We start from the raw sequence: 15,960 nt of genomic DNA, 5'->3' as shown, positions 1-15,960 counted from the left end.
TCTCACAGTCTTTATCCAGCAACTTCCACAACTTCTAAATGAGAATGCTCTTAGAGACAAGGGACAAGCCTTACTGGAGCTGAAGTATATTACATCTACTTTTCTCCACAGGACCACATACCTGGTAATTTCACCATGAAGGGCCATCATGTGGGCCGAGCCTGGTGTCCTCGTAGTAATTCTGTGCTGAATGTTTCTGATTGCCGCCTTGTCCTTCATATGCTTGGAATGAAGTCCAGGAGGACTTGCTGCATGATCTCACCAGTGGCTCTGGTGAGGCTGATCGGCCTCATACGTAGTTTACCAGATCCTTTCTTGCCTTCATATTAGATTGTGACCCACCATGAGACACCTCCTCCAGCCACCATAATGCTTCATAGGTAATGGAGCAGCGGTCCCATAGTCACACAGCCTGATAGTGCAGCACTTTACTGACCATCTAGCTTCTCTAAGCAGCCCCTGATCTGTTGTTTCCACAATGTCGGATCTCCCAACTCCTTCCCTAATTGTGCTGCTACACACACAGGCCTGGGACCAGGCTTTACCTGTGAGTACTGAAAAAAAAGAGAAGGGGGGGGAAGTATGCAATAATTCAGCCTTTTCCATCTCATCCATCACTAGGTTTTCTCCTCCATTTGTCTCCATAGTGGGAGACAGAGCAGAGAACTGAAACAAATTTAGAATGAAGCTTTGTGCAATAACGCTATGAAATTGCTGGATTAAGTGGTGTACGTTGAACTGAATCTTTTCCTACAGGGGATTAGACAGAACCTCCTTGATGGACAGACGTGTGCGCCTGCACACACCCACCACGTGCGCGGGTGTGCTCCTGTGAGGAGACACTCGTCTTCCAAACTCACCACCCCAACAGAGATGCTGTATTACCCGTTCTGTTTCACCAGAGTGAAAAGATGAGGCCCCACAACAGGTCACTGACCCCAGTTAAAGACATTATGGTGCCTGATAGAAGGGTGGAGAAATAAATGAAATAAAAAAAAATGTCTTTAAATAAATTTTTTAACTGTGCAATAAGAACATGGCCTGGATAAAATGGTCTCGTTCCTTTCACAACACATTGTTGTGTTGGAAACTGGATGGCGAGTCAAAAGCATACACCGAGAGAGGAATGATCATCTAATCACAACGGACGCAATTTGCAGAAAAGAGTTGTCACCATTTTCAGAAACTGAACTGTAACAGCGCAGGTGGCCAGAGCTGCAGGCGTGTGAAAGGCTTCAGCCTTTAAATTGTTTGGGCTTAGTATTGACAAATGAGAGGAATTAGGTGCTGTCAGGTCTGCACCTCACTCTCGGGGCTCGTCAGCCACGCCAAAGTGCATTGCTGTGGTCTTAAAGGAGATCAGTCTAAGAATAACTGCAACCTGATGCCCCGTCTCCACAGATGAAAGATAATTGCACTTAATGCTTTGTCTCGTCTTATGATGTTTCCGTGCTCTATTTTTGCCTGGAGGTGCTGACGCAAATGGCCCGTTGAGTCGGCCGCGCAGTCAGGGCAGCTTCAGCCTAACAGATCCTTTTCCTGGTGCTCTGCGTGGGGCTCCGCACAGTCACGGCTACTCAACGTCAGCACTAACCTCGCTCTAGGATCCCACACACACAAAAAAAATCCCTCGGCAGCCACCTGAGCCTCACTCCCGGCTAGAAAGCAAGTAAGAGAGCAGTTATTTTTCTAATAAAAATGAACTTTTCAGGGTTTGACAGATTCTTACAGGGAAGACGTTCAGCCTTTCAAAAGTGATTCACACATTAGAAATGCAAAATGCCGTGGGATGAAATTAGTGCGTGTAAGCTTGTCTTTCCGCACCCGCCAATGCGTCGGGGCGCTTTATGCTATCCTGCGGTAAATCAGTTTCAACAATTAAAAAAAAAAAAAAAAAAAAAAAAGTGGAAATTACCATCCAATCTGGATGGGCTGTAATTTCGGTGGTTAGAAAGCATGACTTTACTACGGAAAAGTAGCATTTGCAAAGTTATTTTCGCTAAGCTATAAATAGTCAATTTTCAAAGGTAGTTTCTGCGATTGTTTCAGAAGGGTCACACCTACCACTGCAATGGGCAAATAAAGAGGTAAACACCTCTCCTGCCAGAGGGATGGGAGGGGGAGGGCTTGAAAAAAGTAGGTGATGAGATGGAAGCCTGTCATTATTATATGTAAGCATTTATTGCATTATCATCGCAAACGTTATTGAAAAATGAGCAGGGGTTGGGTTTCCAGGCATCCACACCCACAGGTAAGCTGGGGCTCACTAGTAATTAATAAATATATTTAAAATGCCTTAAAGCATTTTATACTGTAGTGTAGGTCTCTCCATGACTTTCCTAACAGGAGAGCTGCGGTGACCGGCTGGTCCTCTGCAGTCCTCCTGCTTTTTTTACGTGCTTCTTCCCACAGCAGAGGCCCCACGTGCCGCGCGGTCCCAAGGGGGGGACTCCATCCGCCTGCCCGCAGCTCTTCTGTCCTCCTCCCCATGCTCCCACGTGTCAAGTCCCGTGTCCGTACCTGCACGCCTGAGTCCTGGCACGGTGCAGCCACTGAGGAGGCAGTTTGGGTGGCCCAAGCCGTTGCTTCCTTCAAGACATACGCTGCCGTTGCTCAATAAGACTCTAATAACCGCCACTGCTGGAAGTGTGGCTCCTCGGCTGGGATGCGTGTGAGACATTTCAACATTGTTTATCCCAGAGAAGCTTTCCCAGCAGAAACCCCAAAGAGGCCGAGAGGAGACACACACTGTGCTGTGCAGCAGCAGAAGGACCTCCCTTGAGACACATCGGCAGGAAGGGGATGGCATGCTCAGAGATAAACTTACCAGCCTGATTTTGACCATACACCTTCCGACAGGGCTGGCTGCCAGGAATCAGCCGGCAACAAACCGAAGCAAAGTCACGTGGTTTTATCTCCGGCACCAAGATGAATTTGGCTTTCCAGTCTTAACCTGCTTGGGGGCTGTGCTTGGACACTTAATTCTCTCCTTCTCCCTCCTGCGAATAACTCTTCTACCACCAGGAACTGGGTTTTATCCCACGGATGTGGATTATATTTTCTGTTTGCAATGTCGTTGCCATTATTAAAACTGCTGCTCCCGTACGCCCATGGCTCTTTTAAGGTTCTGCCTGGGTTGGTCACATGGCAAAAATACACTGGTCATTACATGCAGTTACAGTTTTATGCCACTCATATCCATTATATCCATTAATTGGTTGTCAATGCTTGAAGCAGAAAGCTAAAATCCTTGCCCAAGGTATGTTCCTTGCCTGAATAGAACATATTGGCATTAGCATAAAGAGACCTGGTCACACAGGATGATACCTAAACTCTTCCACAGCCGGACTATGAGATGACACTGGGTGCTGCTTCCATGAGGAGGAATCTCGCCTACTTCTTCTCTCCTGTACCGAACAGTAAATTGTTCTAAGGCTTTAGGAAAACCCTTTTGTCCTTAAATATGGGGCATCTAGAGGTGCAATGGGTTAAATATCTATTACACATTCCCAGCAGGGAAATCCAGGCTAGGCATAGGTGACTGCCTAGTCCTGGGCTCCCACGAAAAGAAAATTCATGGTAACTGTTGTTCTGGGAGGGTGAAAGCCAGAAGACGCAGATTTTGTTCTTCCAAGAACTCTGAACAAGTGAAATGAAGAAACCCATGGAGATGCCAAGCAAGCGTGTGTGTGTGCGTCCGTCCTCCTCCCCGCCCAAAGCAGAACCCTAGCTAATTCAATGTTTATGGATATCATGGTTTTCCCCAGAACATCTTTAACTGCCTGAAGCTTTCCTACCACCCAAGGGAGGACCTGCAAGCACAGCAGCGAGCCTTGCTGACCACCCCCTAATCCCTGCCCAGGCCCAGACCATACGTGTCCCTGGGCCACCTGGCACAGTTCCGTCCTGGGGCACGTCACCAGCATCAGCCACTGCGCAGCACCCAAACCAACTAACAACGCCGATAGGGACAATTTAGTGGGACTTTTTGTTTGCTGTAGGTTAGACAGGTTTGGTTGTTTAAGGAAGTGGAGGTTTTTGACCCGAAAAGAATGTTACTCTTTCCTTTACCCACCCCTTTTGCCACCAAAAAACTAGTTTGTCCGTACACCAGGGCTGCTTAAGGTCTTTTTTTAAGAGGTCTTACCTGAGCAGTGTGTTAGCAGCGTGCTGTACCTGGAAATTGTTAGCAGCTGTGGACGGTAAATTCTTCCTTTCCCTTCCAGAAGGGAAAACTCAGCAGTTAGTGTGGTTTTAGACGTGTAGCTTTTCCCAGGAGCAGAGGTGCAACTGCCAATGCTCCTCCAGGGAGAAGTCTAGACCTGGAAAAACAGCATGTGGCACAGGGCTGCTGATGGCTTTGCCTTTTCTTTTCCTGCGCTTCAGCCTGGATACGCAAGAGGGTTCAGCTGAGATTCTCACCTTCGTGTACTTTAAATCCTTATGCCTAAGAGCTGTAACAACACAGGAGCGTGGCAGGCGTGCCGTTAAAGCTGGGCATGCGCTTTTGTCCACTCACGTCTGGTGGTCCATCCCCCTGCAATGGGCTCGGAGAGAGCAAGTTTCAGCTCTCTCAGTCTAAATTCACTTTTTTTGATTAGTTGGGATGAGGCAGTGCAGATCCAAAAGGGAAAGAAAGAGACTCCTGGTGCACTTTGAAATAACATGCCGCTGAGACAGTTTACCTGAGACACAGACTCCAGTCCTGCCGTGCCGGGCTTAGCCCAGGCTCCTGAGGCTAACGAAGGAGCGATCAGATGAACCTTCCAGCATGAGATGGGACCTGTTTAGCCCTTTTTTGCTTAAATACCCATCTACTGGTGCAACCATTTGCATTTTAGGCTCTACTTGTTAAGGTACAGTGCAATCATGACGAATAATGTCTTCTTTTTTTTCCCCTACTTATCTCTGTTTCTAAGGCAAAGAAATGTAGCACAAAGCTGGGGAGAAATGGCATTTTTTTTCACCCAGGACAGCACAGTGGCTGGGGGCTCTTCCCCGAGAAGTGGAAGCTAAAGCTTCAAGTCCTTCACTCCTCTGACAAGGACCTCAGCCTCTATCCTTTCTTAGCCAGCCTGAAGCACGGTCCTTGCTCTCTGCTTGCAGCCTTCTCCTCTGCCTTGACCAGTTTTCCAGTGGGAGGGAAGGACGGTGCGTGACACCAGGTTTATGCAAATACTTTATGGGTACGTGCAACATCCAGAGGGGAAATGTGTGTTCAGGCAGATTCAGATCAGTCGCTCTCCTCCAACCAGGTGATTTAATCGGTACAATTTTTTCGGCTAGTCCAGCTCTCTCACCGGCTGTACGCCTGCTGCAGCCGCTGCCTGGCACAAAAAAAATACAGGAAATGAAAGTAATGGGAAACCAGTGCGTTTTCCTTTATTGTTGATCATTTTTAGCTGCTTTTACAAAAGAATAAAAACTTCCTCTTTTTTAAACTGAGGTATTTTAACCTCATCATTTAATCGATAACAGTGAGGCAAAATAAAGCTGTGTCTTGGCAGTGGCTCAGTACAGCTGCCTCCCTCCCTGCCTCCTGCCATTCCACTGAGAGGCTTTTCCCACAGGAGGTAGATTTTGGTCCATTTTTTTTCCAGGCTCTCAATGCCTTTGTAAACCAGCACATCTTCTCTCTGATTTTTTTTCCACTCAATCTTGAAACCAGTAAACATCCTCCTGCTCAGCAGGCATTAGCATCAGGAGTGCTAATACAAAGCAGGGAAATGTAGTCTTGTGTTTAAGCGCATAAAGACTTTCATGGGTCTGGTGCTCCTTTGCAATATTTTATTTTTAATTAATATATTGTTAAACGGTTAAAAGACAGAAGCAAGCAATTTCTATAAAGAGTAGTAAGAACAAACGTCCTCTGCGTTTGGCAGCAGGTAGCAAGCTCCGCATTCGCGGGGGTTTTCCAGCAAAACGTTCATCTGAGAGCAGGGATCTGGGGTGCATTTCGGATGAGGGTTTTCTGCACGCACGGATTCATCTCCAGCGGTGAAGCAAGCGTAACGCCAGGACAGCAGGGCCCGGTTCTCAAGCCTGGGCTGTGCCTCTTCACACACCCCTTTTTACGGCGAGACGCAGAGAGACGCAGAGCTTTCTCCTCGCAGCGCCTGCTTTGGTCTCCATGCGCTCGGCTCAAACAGCCATTTGACAGGCCGGGCAAGGCTGGGGAGAGGAACAAACACACAACCTTTGGGGAACAAACACACAACATTTCAGTGGCCCCTTCCCTCGGACTCCATGTACACCCTGAAGGAAGCAAGGACCTGGGCGCAGGTCACTCATCGGCCGTCGGTCACCGCAGCTTATGCTCTACGGTTCCATGGGTTTGGGGCCGTGCAAATCACCACGCTCGGGCACGCTGTGGGGACAGCATGTGCCAGCCCCCACTTCCCTACAAGCCGCAGGGATAAGACTTTGCCAGGTGTGGGTCCCTCCACCCTGCAGAGTCCTCCAGCAGCCTCTGCCCTCACAAATGCCCTCCAGCGACATACTCCCTCCGTGTCACACTACAAGAACAAAACAAAAAAAAAAATGAAAACAACAAAAAACTAAAACAAAACACCAAAACCACACTCTGATGGACAGTGCTACAGCCTTCACATAATGTCAGGCTCTGAAATGCAACGAAGTATTTTAAAAAAAACTATGATGGTTTAAGGCTACAGGGGTTCCACACGGTGCCCCAAGAGATCAAGGGGCACAGGCCTGTCTGTGCCTCCTGGTGGCAAGACGAAGCAACAGTCCCCAGCCCCACTTTAAGTGTCGGCGCAGCCTCGGGTGACAGTTCTCCCAGCAAAGGGAGAGTCTCACCACCTTCCCACCTCCTTCCCGACCCGCAGGTACCTCCCTCACTCTGTAACAGGGTTCAACAGTCCCTCAGAAAAGTCACTCTCTGCCGATTGTGGGTTACCTGAAAACTCTGTGGGGTTTTTTTTAGCTCTTTCACATTTCAGTGGGCATCCCTGTTTGCATCAGCAGCACCACGAATGCACCAAACACCCCCCAGTTATCGGTCTCTGGAGCATTTAGCGAGACCCGACTTTCTCTGCATGGCTGAGCCCCCTCGCTGCTGGGCACGTGCTGCCACGGTCCACGAGGGTTACGGATCACTCACTGTACCCCATGAATAAAACAGGGATATCTTTTTGCAGCAGCAGAGCATAAAAATTAGGTAGATAAGGTAAAACGGCGTTCCTATTTACGATATGGATGATGTGTCAACAAAAGGCAATTACACAACATCACTGGTGGTCTCATTCCTGAAGAATCTGCTGTATCATCTCAGCGGGGGCTGCCCTGAATCTCTGTTCCTGAAGGCCAAGTCTTGCAGCTTCAGCTAGATATTGGTTTAGTGTCAAAAGAAATCCCAGTATGTTGTGGAGAACACCAGTGTCCCCCACTGAACTCAGTCCTTCAACCACTGCAGCAGAAAAGCTACTATCGGCTGCTGTTACTGGGGCTGCTCAGCCCTCAGCCCTCTCCTCCAGCTCAGCCCTTTGCCCCCGCTGCGTAATGGTGTAGCGCTGGAAGACATGAGCAATAATTGGGCACCCCAAGTGCACCAACGCAGTGAGGGCACGGAGAGGGGCAGGGGGTCAAACGCCGACCGGCTGTGGGGCTGTGTGTACCTGCACGCTGTGCCAGGACGTGCTGCTCTCTGACGCGAAGGTAACGCGTCCTCCTGGCAGGGCTCTCCAGAGACAGCTGCCATCGCACCTTTCAACGCTAAAGGGCTCTTTGTTTTTTTCTTGCAGGCGGTATCCGGTTAGTTCTTGTCTTCTCATGGTCTGAGTTCAGTTGTACAGTCGCATCCCAGCTATTAAGAGTCCTCAGGTTTTGTGTGGTATTCCTTAGCTCAGTAAACAAGCGTCGTAGAAGGAATATTGCTGAGGCTCATTCCTTGCCATTGCTCGCAGCAGCAGCATTGAGTAGATGCAGGGTTGAAGCAATGAAGCCTTTTGTACATGCTCTCCTTCTGAGCTTGAATACTGTCTGCGGACACCAAAAAGGCAGGCCCCTGTTTCTCTGTCTTATTTTGGATTTCAAGTAAAACTAATTCTAAACATCAAGTAAATTTCCAACACAGAAGAAATGTATAAGATTGTCCTTGGGGGTCCCGATGAAAATGCCGTGTTTGGATTAATACACCAGAAGCAGGTGCAAATCCTTCACCGCCAGGAAGTCTGGAAACTTCTCTGACTTCTGCAGAGCTCTCTTTTGCATTGCTCACCATCCTTCCCTACCATCTTTTTAATATAGTGGAGGCCTATAAAGATGTTCCAAGCTCCTAGTTCAAGGCAATGTCTTTCACTGCACTCCAAAGCAAATGAAAACCAGGCGTCATTTTTCCAAATATTTTCCTCTAGCAAGGAGAGGTGTGATAAAGAATTTCCTTTTTTTTTTTTTTATTTGTGCTCTATTTTAGTGTAGCACCTATTAAAAATACCTTGCCTATGATGTTAGGGATAAAAGACTGTAAAGGGAAAAAAAACCTTCTGGGTGTGAAAACACAATGGTTATGCACTCTGTTAGTGAGTTACGTTATCCTACCTCCAGTTTGCACACGTAAGGAGCACCAGCTCATGTCTTGGTCATGATTATTAAATTAAATGTACTTGAGTCTATGGTAATTACTTCCCTCAAGTTTCTGGTATCAAAAGCTTGTATCAGGCTCTTGACATTTTAATGCATAAAGGCACTACCCCTATAAATCAATATAATCACTCACGCCTCATGCAGAATTTTTCCTCCAGCCAACGCTCAAAAGAACCACACTCGCTCTCTGCAGCTGACCTCCTCTCTCTCCGAAATGTAACTGCCCCCCTCGTGGCAGCCTGGAGCAGCGTTTCTGTGCCAAACTCTTGCAGGGGAATGGAAAAAAGGAATAATTTCTAAATCAGCAAGGGGAATCGGCCAGACAGAATGCAATTGTCCACGTTGCAGTTTGGCTGATGTTCACAGATATATATATATATATATATATATGACTCTTTGGCCTGACTTCAAAGCTGAGCCCACCAATTCAGTGCAAATTCTAGTTGCTCAGCCCGTCTGAAAATCTGGACATTACTGAATGCAAATGGCCAGGACTTCGTTTGTAACGAAGCATTGAAAAGACACCGACAATGGGCTCAGGATTGAGGGGACAGGCACATAAAAAGAACTACCACTAACACCACCACCATATTCTATAACACCAGGGAGATCCTGGAAGGTCTCTGCTAACCAGGACCCTAATTTCTTAACAAGTAAGACCACAGCGTGAGGCTCTCGTGGTCTCAAAACTTGGGGGAAGGAGATTAAATAAACCCTTTTGAAAGCTAGGAACTTGAACAAGGCAAGATGAGAAATGTACAGGTTTCCTCAGTTTCCTGCAAATAATGAACACTGTGATGTGATGTAATGTGACTGTGACGTGCTATAATGTGACTGTGATGTGTTGTAACGTGACTGTCATAGCCTTCAGTGGGAAACAGTGCAAAATCCCAGCCTAGGGGTACCCAGCTCCAGAGTGGCTGGGGAGATTCCCAGTCCTGCCGCTTCTCCTCCGTTCTACAGCACTCCGGATCGCATGGAGGAGCAGGTCTTTGTTATTGAGGATGTTGTATTTGCTCAGGTTCACAAGTTTGTCAAAATTTTCAGAGGAGTAGATTAGCCTAATGAGGTAATAGGGTGAGCAGTTGTTGTCCAGATTGACTTTGCCTTCTTCCATCTCTGAGAGACTGCGCTTTACCCCTGCAGAGAAAGACAAAAGCACCACAGTGAGCACACAATCTGGAGCACACAACACATGGTGTTGGAGGGGACTGACCTACTTGGCAAAACCCACTGTTAAAAACACCCTCCAGGAGAGACTGCACCCCCCCTCAGCTTGAAAGAGCCATTCCTGGTCAGCTTTCCCAGCCACTCTCCTTCCTGCTCCTGCTAAAGCTCAGACCTGGAAATCCCTCAGCAGGGCTGGCAGGAATGGTTACCTTCCCCTTCATCCTGCCCCTGCAGTCACTCCTGGGCAGCGCACCCCTGGGTCCACATCCTTTCCCAAACCCTACAAGTCTGACTCTCAGACAAGCCACATACCTGTAACACCTCTCAAAATGCATGACCAAACCTCAGTAAGTGGTGACGAGAGCGTATCTGCCAGCTAAAGTGAGTGGGCAACTTGGTACATCCAAGGAGGCCTCGTGATGCTAACCAGGCAGGATTGCCTGCTGCAGAGCATGGAGGTGCAGGGGGAGCAGAGAACCCCACACCAGCCTCTCATCCTTCAACTCAGCCTTGGCTTAACCCAGCCTCTTGGAGTTGCCAACACCCATCCCATCCTCCCTGGTAGGTTGATCTTTTTGCTTAAAAGGACACCCTAATCACCTCCAGCAGGGACTTCAGCAGCCTCATAATTATGCTTCTACAAAATGTTTAGAGTTACATTTTTTCTGTTTTTTACCTACCTCCTTGCAGTCTGAACCAAATATGCCCAAACCACAAGTGTATTGTGAGAAGACTGTCAGCAGGGCTACAAACAGACTGCTGAGATCTTCCTTATGATATCTACCACCGTGTCAAAATGACACATGAATTTTGCTTGAGACACAGCAGGTTTTAGTCTAAGCTAGCGGTTTCTGGACAGTGTGATCTCAGGGTGCTGGATGCAGGCTGTCACTAGAAGTGGCTGTATTAAAAATGTCCAAGTTTTGCTTCACTGAGCCTCCCGATATTCAGAGAGCCATGTTATCTGTGCTATCCACATCCAGATACAGCTGCACGTGCCACAAAGCCAGAGCCTATGGTTGCACTGTAAATGGGCACTTCACAAGCTGATTCTCTTTTCTAGAACTTAAATAGTTAAAAGCAAGAAAAATAAGTACCTACATTCCACAAGGTGTCTCTCAGCCATCTAGAAATGAAAAGCTCCACTGTTAAACTTGAAATCCTCACAAGCAGGTTGCCAGGGTCCCTCCTCCCCCAACCACCCACATCCGTTGCTGGCTGTCAGCTTGACTGATGAATCACCGGCTGCTCAGAGACATGCAGGTGAGTGTCACAGCTCACGAGTTTGGGCCTGGAGCGCTAAGAAGCTGCAGCAGCCGCTTTGCTCTGCATAATCTTATCTATCATTCAGAGAGACTCTAAAACGCTCTCCTTGTGTCACCTGCTAGCCACAGCTCAACGGCTGTATCTCCCTGCGCACTGCCATTTGCACCATCTCCAGCCTCCACCTAACAAGCCTAGTTCCCTTTGTGAGTACCTCCTCTGTTCATCCATAGAGTTTCTAAACATGATTTTATTGGTGTATCTCTTACTGCACATATTCTCTGAGCGTTGGTGAACATCACAGCAGAAAAAGAGCTTTACTTAACCTGTTCATAACCTTCCCCAAATGTTCCCTCAGAGACATCCATTTTGCTGGGGTCCCAGTACCACAATATAATTTTGGATAAAGCTGGAAGGAGAGTGAATGCTCTGCCTGCTGTGTTGTGCAGTAGCGAGGGAGGGCACAAGTTCCCCGTGGCCTGATCACTCAAAAGGTGGTTGTGAGAGATAATTCAGGGTTCATTGCTGTAAGAGCTCCAGGTTAAAGAAGTCAGGCAGAAGAGGTGGCAAGAAGATGTCGCCTGCCTGATTTTTGCAGTGTCCCACAAGCTGTTGGAAAAACCTAGTCTATACTGAGGCTCTCTTGTTCTAACATGGCTGTTGCTGCTTTGTGCCTGCGTTCAAAGACAACACCTGAGGACAGACCCCACTGACCAGGGCCTGCTGGGCCTCCACGCAGAACCAACCCAACTGCGTATGTCCCCATAGCAAAGCCATGTCTGTTGTTGAATTCCCTGGAGAAGGGGAGGAAGGATATGAGCTGTGTTACCTGGGAAGCTTAGGGTCTTGCTGTCAGTCATGTGCACAGGGCTGCCAAACTCATCTGCAAAGTTCTTTAGCAAGTACAGGACAAGGCCCTTCTCTTTTCTGGCAGCTCTTTCTATTCATTGTCTTTTAGTAAAGGAAGTCACCTCCTTCTCCCACAATGCTTGTACCAACGCCATATAATGGCTAGGCCAAGGTAGGACTATCAGTAACTTTTATACTTCTTACCCTTATGCCAACTAAACGTCGCATCCCCTCCACCTCCTACTATTTATTTTTCTGGACATGTTCAGAGCACAATTACTTGACCCAGGTGTTAGCAGCCATGTGCCCATTCCTTCTGCTCTGACTCTTGGGCCAAAACCATCATTTTTATTATTGCTGGAGAGACTTGGTAATTCTCTCCATCTAGATGGTAGCTGGCACAAAGGCATGAGAGTACGGGAGAAGCAACCAGTGCCCAGCCTGCTTGCTTACTGCTAGGTCCTAAATTGATAGGGGGAAGGTGAGGGAAGAAGCAGTTGGCAGATGCTCTTGGTCCCTTGCAGATCAAGGAGGAATGCTAGCCCTACCTTCTCCCCAGCATCTCACCATTGCAAGCGCTGCCTTCTCCTGTATGACTTGCAGTGTGAGTTGTGGCTTAAAGCCTTGTTCTGTCCCATGTCTTGGTGGGGTTTGCTAACCTGCCTCTTGAGCAGGTCAGTAGAGGCATGGACCTGCCTCAGCTGCCTCTGTCACATCGTGGTTTACTGGATGAGAGATAGGGTGTCACTCTGTATATGGGGAACATCGTCCCAGTTTTGGAGAGAATGTTAACATGACCAGGCTAACAGGAAAAGAGTTGACACCTCCTTCTCCTCTCCCATGGTGGAAACTCATGTACTTTGAGCTGAACGCAGTAACCTAAACCTGGCCTGAGAGACGAGTGGGCAGGCTCATTCAGAGCCCAATGGAAGAGGCAAATATACGTGTATGACCGTGATGGGTAGGAGACAGGATGGTCTTACTCACAAGAAAGCTGTGCCTTCACTTAAAATTATTGCTACAAAAGATAAACTGTGGAAAGACAAATGTTCTGAACTCAACTAAAAAGTACAGTTTTGTTGACTGAACTTACCAGGCTCCTTGAATTCCTTAAACGTGTCATTCACCAGGGGGAAATGAATTACTATGGGTGCTCTGGGATCCTCTGCATCTGAAAACACGTAACATTCCTTTGGGTTCTTCTCTTCTTCTTTACTTAGCTCCACTTTGGGGAATGGGATTTTTTGTATCTTGCAATATTTGTATGTCATCTCCAATTGCTGTGGACACAGAACATCATTGCATTAAAGCCAACACTGAGACAAGAATCAGGTTTATTGAGGTATCATAGAAATACTATGGCAACTTAATTCAGTCCCTAGAATCACTCTGCAATGACTGTAGTTCAAAGTAGCCACAGTATAGCCCTACTTTCTGCCACCACTCACCAAAAGTCCGAAGATGCTTCTTACCACCCTATAGTGTTTTTTTTACAGCTAGAGGGAATGACCAAAAGCCACATGTAGAATTAGTCACGAGGACAGACCAGGAGACATCAAGGTCATGTCTCCAGCAACCAATTGTTACTGCAGTTCCCTGAGGATCCTAGGAAGCGTATGCTGCAATCCACTACAGAGGAAAGAGCCTAACAGTTTCAATAGTTCTGGTCTTGAAGGAAGTTTCTTTCCTTCTCCAAGATATGGTGACTGGTTTGCTCTGGACGATGTGATTTAATAACACAAGAAGGCTTTACCAGGACTGCAAAGGGCAGAGCACGTTAACCTTCTCACCTTGAACACGTTCCCCAAACCATAATCCAGTGAGATAATGACATCTACATTCCTTTCTGGCTTGAAAAGCGCTGCGCCGCTGGTGTTGATGAAATAGCCAACATCTATCAGGCAAAGATACTTCTGCAGCGGTGTCAGACTGTTAGGGAAAGCATCCAGCACAGTGTCTGAAAAACATTTCGTATATAGTTAGTGGTGCATTGGTAGGAAAGGAGGAGTCAGTAATTCTCTCTCTGCTACAGGTTAAGGGCAGCCCCTTGGTTGCCCTCAAGACCAGGCTCACCTCCCTCCATACTGCGAGCCCACAAAGGTGGCCTCAGGAGCAGGCCCTCCAAATGGCAGGTCTGAGCACATCTGGCCTGTTACCCCAGGCGGGCTCACAGGGGCAGGCTGTGAGGCAGCTGGGCAGAGAGCAGGTGAGACACAGACTCCACTGGCCTCACGGCTGCCCTGGGGAGGGGTTTTTCACAGAATACAGACTTTAGCCGTTTGGGTTTTTTTCCCCCTAAGAGCTGGGAAAAATGCAAACAACAAAAACAATTTCACAGTGTAGCAACAAATCTAACAAATGCAGTACCTCACTGCACTTCTGCATTGCTCTTTTTTTGCTTTTGCATTCTCAGGACTAGACTCCTCTCCCAGGATGAAAAAATCTGACTTCAACCTGCTTTCAGTGATCTCTGATATAAATTATCTTAGCCATGCTTCAAAAAAAACACGAAATCATGCACACAGCATCCCCTACCAACAGCTTAAAACATTGCTTGAATATTTTCACATATCCTCAACGTTAATGCCAAAAGGAGCCAAGAGGGGATTATACCAACTGGTGAGTTGAGATCTAAAGCTAGTTTCTGATAGCCAGACTCTTATTTCTTTGCTAGCAACCCCACCAGCCTGCCCTGTAGACTACTATTGTTCCCTCGGTACCATTTCTGGTCCCACGGAAAAAGAAACATTTTTGCCATGGTTTTAAATATCGAAATAGTGGCTTATGAGTGTTCCTCAAGTTCACAAAATGAGGTAGCAAAGTCCAGGGCAGTCCCCTTGAGCCTTAAGTCATTTGTGCTTAGGTATTTTAAGAGACTGTTGATCGCAGAAATACTGCAGGTAAGTTCCAGCATTTCACTTCTTTCAATCTCTCTGCCTCCTTGGCCTCACTCTGTAGTGTTAATTTAAACTGTGCAGAATAACTCCAGCTTGTTTCACAGCACGGAATGTTTGACAGCAGCCTGAAGAAATAACTCATATTTTTTCCATTCCCTCACTATCAGGTCTTTACAAAATTATTTGCTTGCTTTAGCATTCATGGCTGCTGGGAATTCACAGATTCTGCTGTAATGAGAGACATTTGCTTGCAGTCCCCCACAGAAGAAACAGAGCATACTTTTTAGCTTTATTTGGCCTGGTGAATATTTCTAGTTGAAATTCCCTTATCTCTATTTTCTTATCGTGGAGATGGAACTGTGCAGCATTTATTCCTAATTCCTTCCTGTACCTACAGGGGCCTACAGGAGAGATGGAAAGGGACTCTTTATCAGGGAGTGGAGTGACAGGATGAGGGGGAATGGTTTTAAACTGACAGAGGGGAGATTTAGATTAGATATCAGGAAGAAATTCTTTACTGTGAGGGTGGTGAGACACTGGAACAGGTTGCCCAGGGAAGTTGTGGATGCGCCATCCCTGGAAGTGTTCAAGACCAGGCTGGATGGGGCTTTGAGCAACCTGGTCTAGTGGGAGGTGTCCCTGCCCATGGCAGAGGGGCTGGAACTTAATGATCTTTAAGGTCCCTTCCAACTCTAACCGTTCTATGATTCATGGCTGAATACGTGAATTAGAAGTAGGCATTTCCTTGGGAGAGTGTCTTCTTCCATCCCACACCAAAAAAGGCCTTTAAAGAAAGTCCTGCCCCAGGAGTTTCCTTGAAAGCATGAACCTTACTGTAAATGCATTACACTAATTCCAGGCCATGAGTTCTCAAATTTCTCATAATGAAAATCAGGCTTTTGACATGGCATTTAAAGTCTTGTTTTAATGTGTCAGATAACCTGAGCTGCAGAGAAGCCTTTAAAACACAGCTACATTCTGAAGACTTCACCTACCACAAGACTAGCATTTCTGCTCACAGAGCTGGCATCTCCTCTTGCTCCTAGAGATGGATCCATACCTGGTTTTAGCTTGGTCTCATGCAGGCAGCCAAAGGAGGATACAAAATCTGCTGATTTTTCCCACTGCAGACTTCATACTTTCCACTTATTTTACTTTATTTGTAGAATATCTACCC

General features: G+C 47.1%; 1 protein-coding gene across 1 annotated transcript in view; it reads right to left on the bottom strand.

The window, feature by feature from the left end:
* Positions 1-8,420: 8,420 nt before the first annotated feature.
* LOC141465707 (cytosolic phospholipase A2 beta-like) overlaps positions 8,421-15,960 on the bottom strand; it is a 30,561-nt gene continuing 23,021 nt past the window's right edge. The window contains exons 19-21 of the mRNA XM_074149276.1: positions 13,677-13,843; positions 12,980-13,166; positions 8,421-9,744 (exon numbers count right to left, since the gene is read on the bottom strand). Coding sequence (XP_074005377.1) covers positions 9,500-9,744; positions 12,980-13,166; positions 13,677-13,843 — 599 coding nt within the window. The 3' untranslated portion in view covers positions 8,421-9,499. The remainder of the gene's footprint in view (positions 9,745-12,979; positions 13,167-13,676; positions 13,844-15,960) is intronic.

The sequence above is a fragment of the Numenius arquata genome, chromosome 6 (assembly GCF_964106895.1).
Source record: "Numenius arquata chromosome 6, bNumArq3.hap1.1, whole genome shotgun sequence".
NCBI lineage: Eukaryota > Metazoa > Chordata > Aves > Charadriiformes > Scolopacidae > Numenius > Numenius arquata.
The sequence above is the reverse complement of the archived record's forward strand: the minus strand, read 5'-3'. Positions and strand labels throughout refer to the sequence as shown.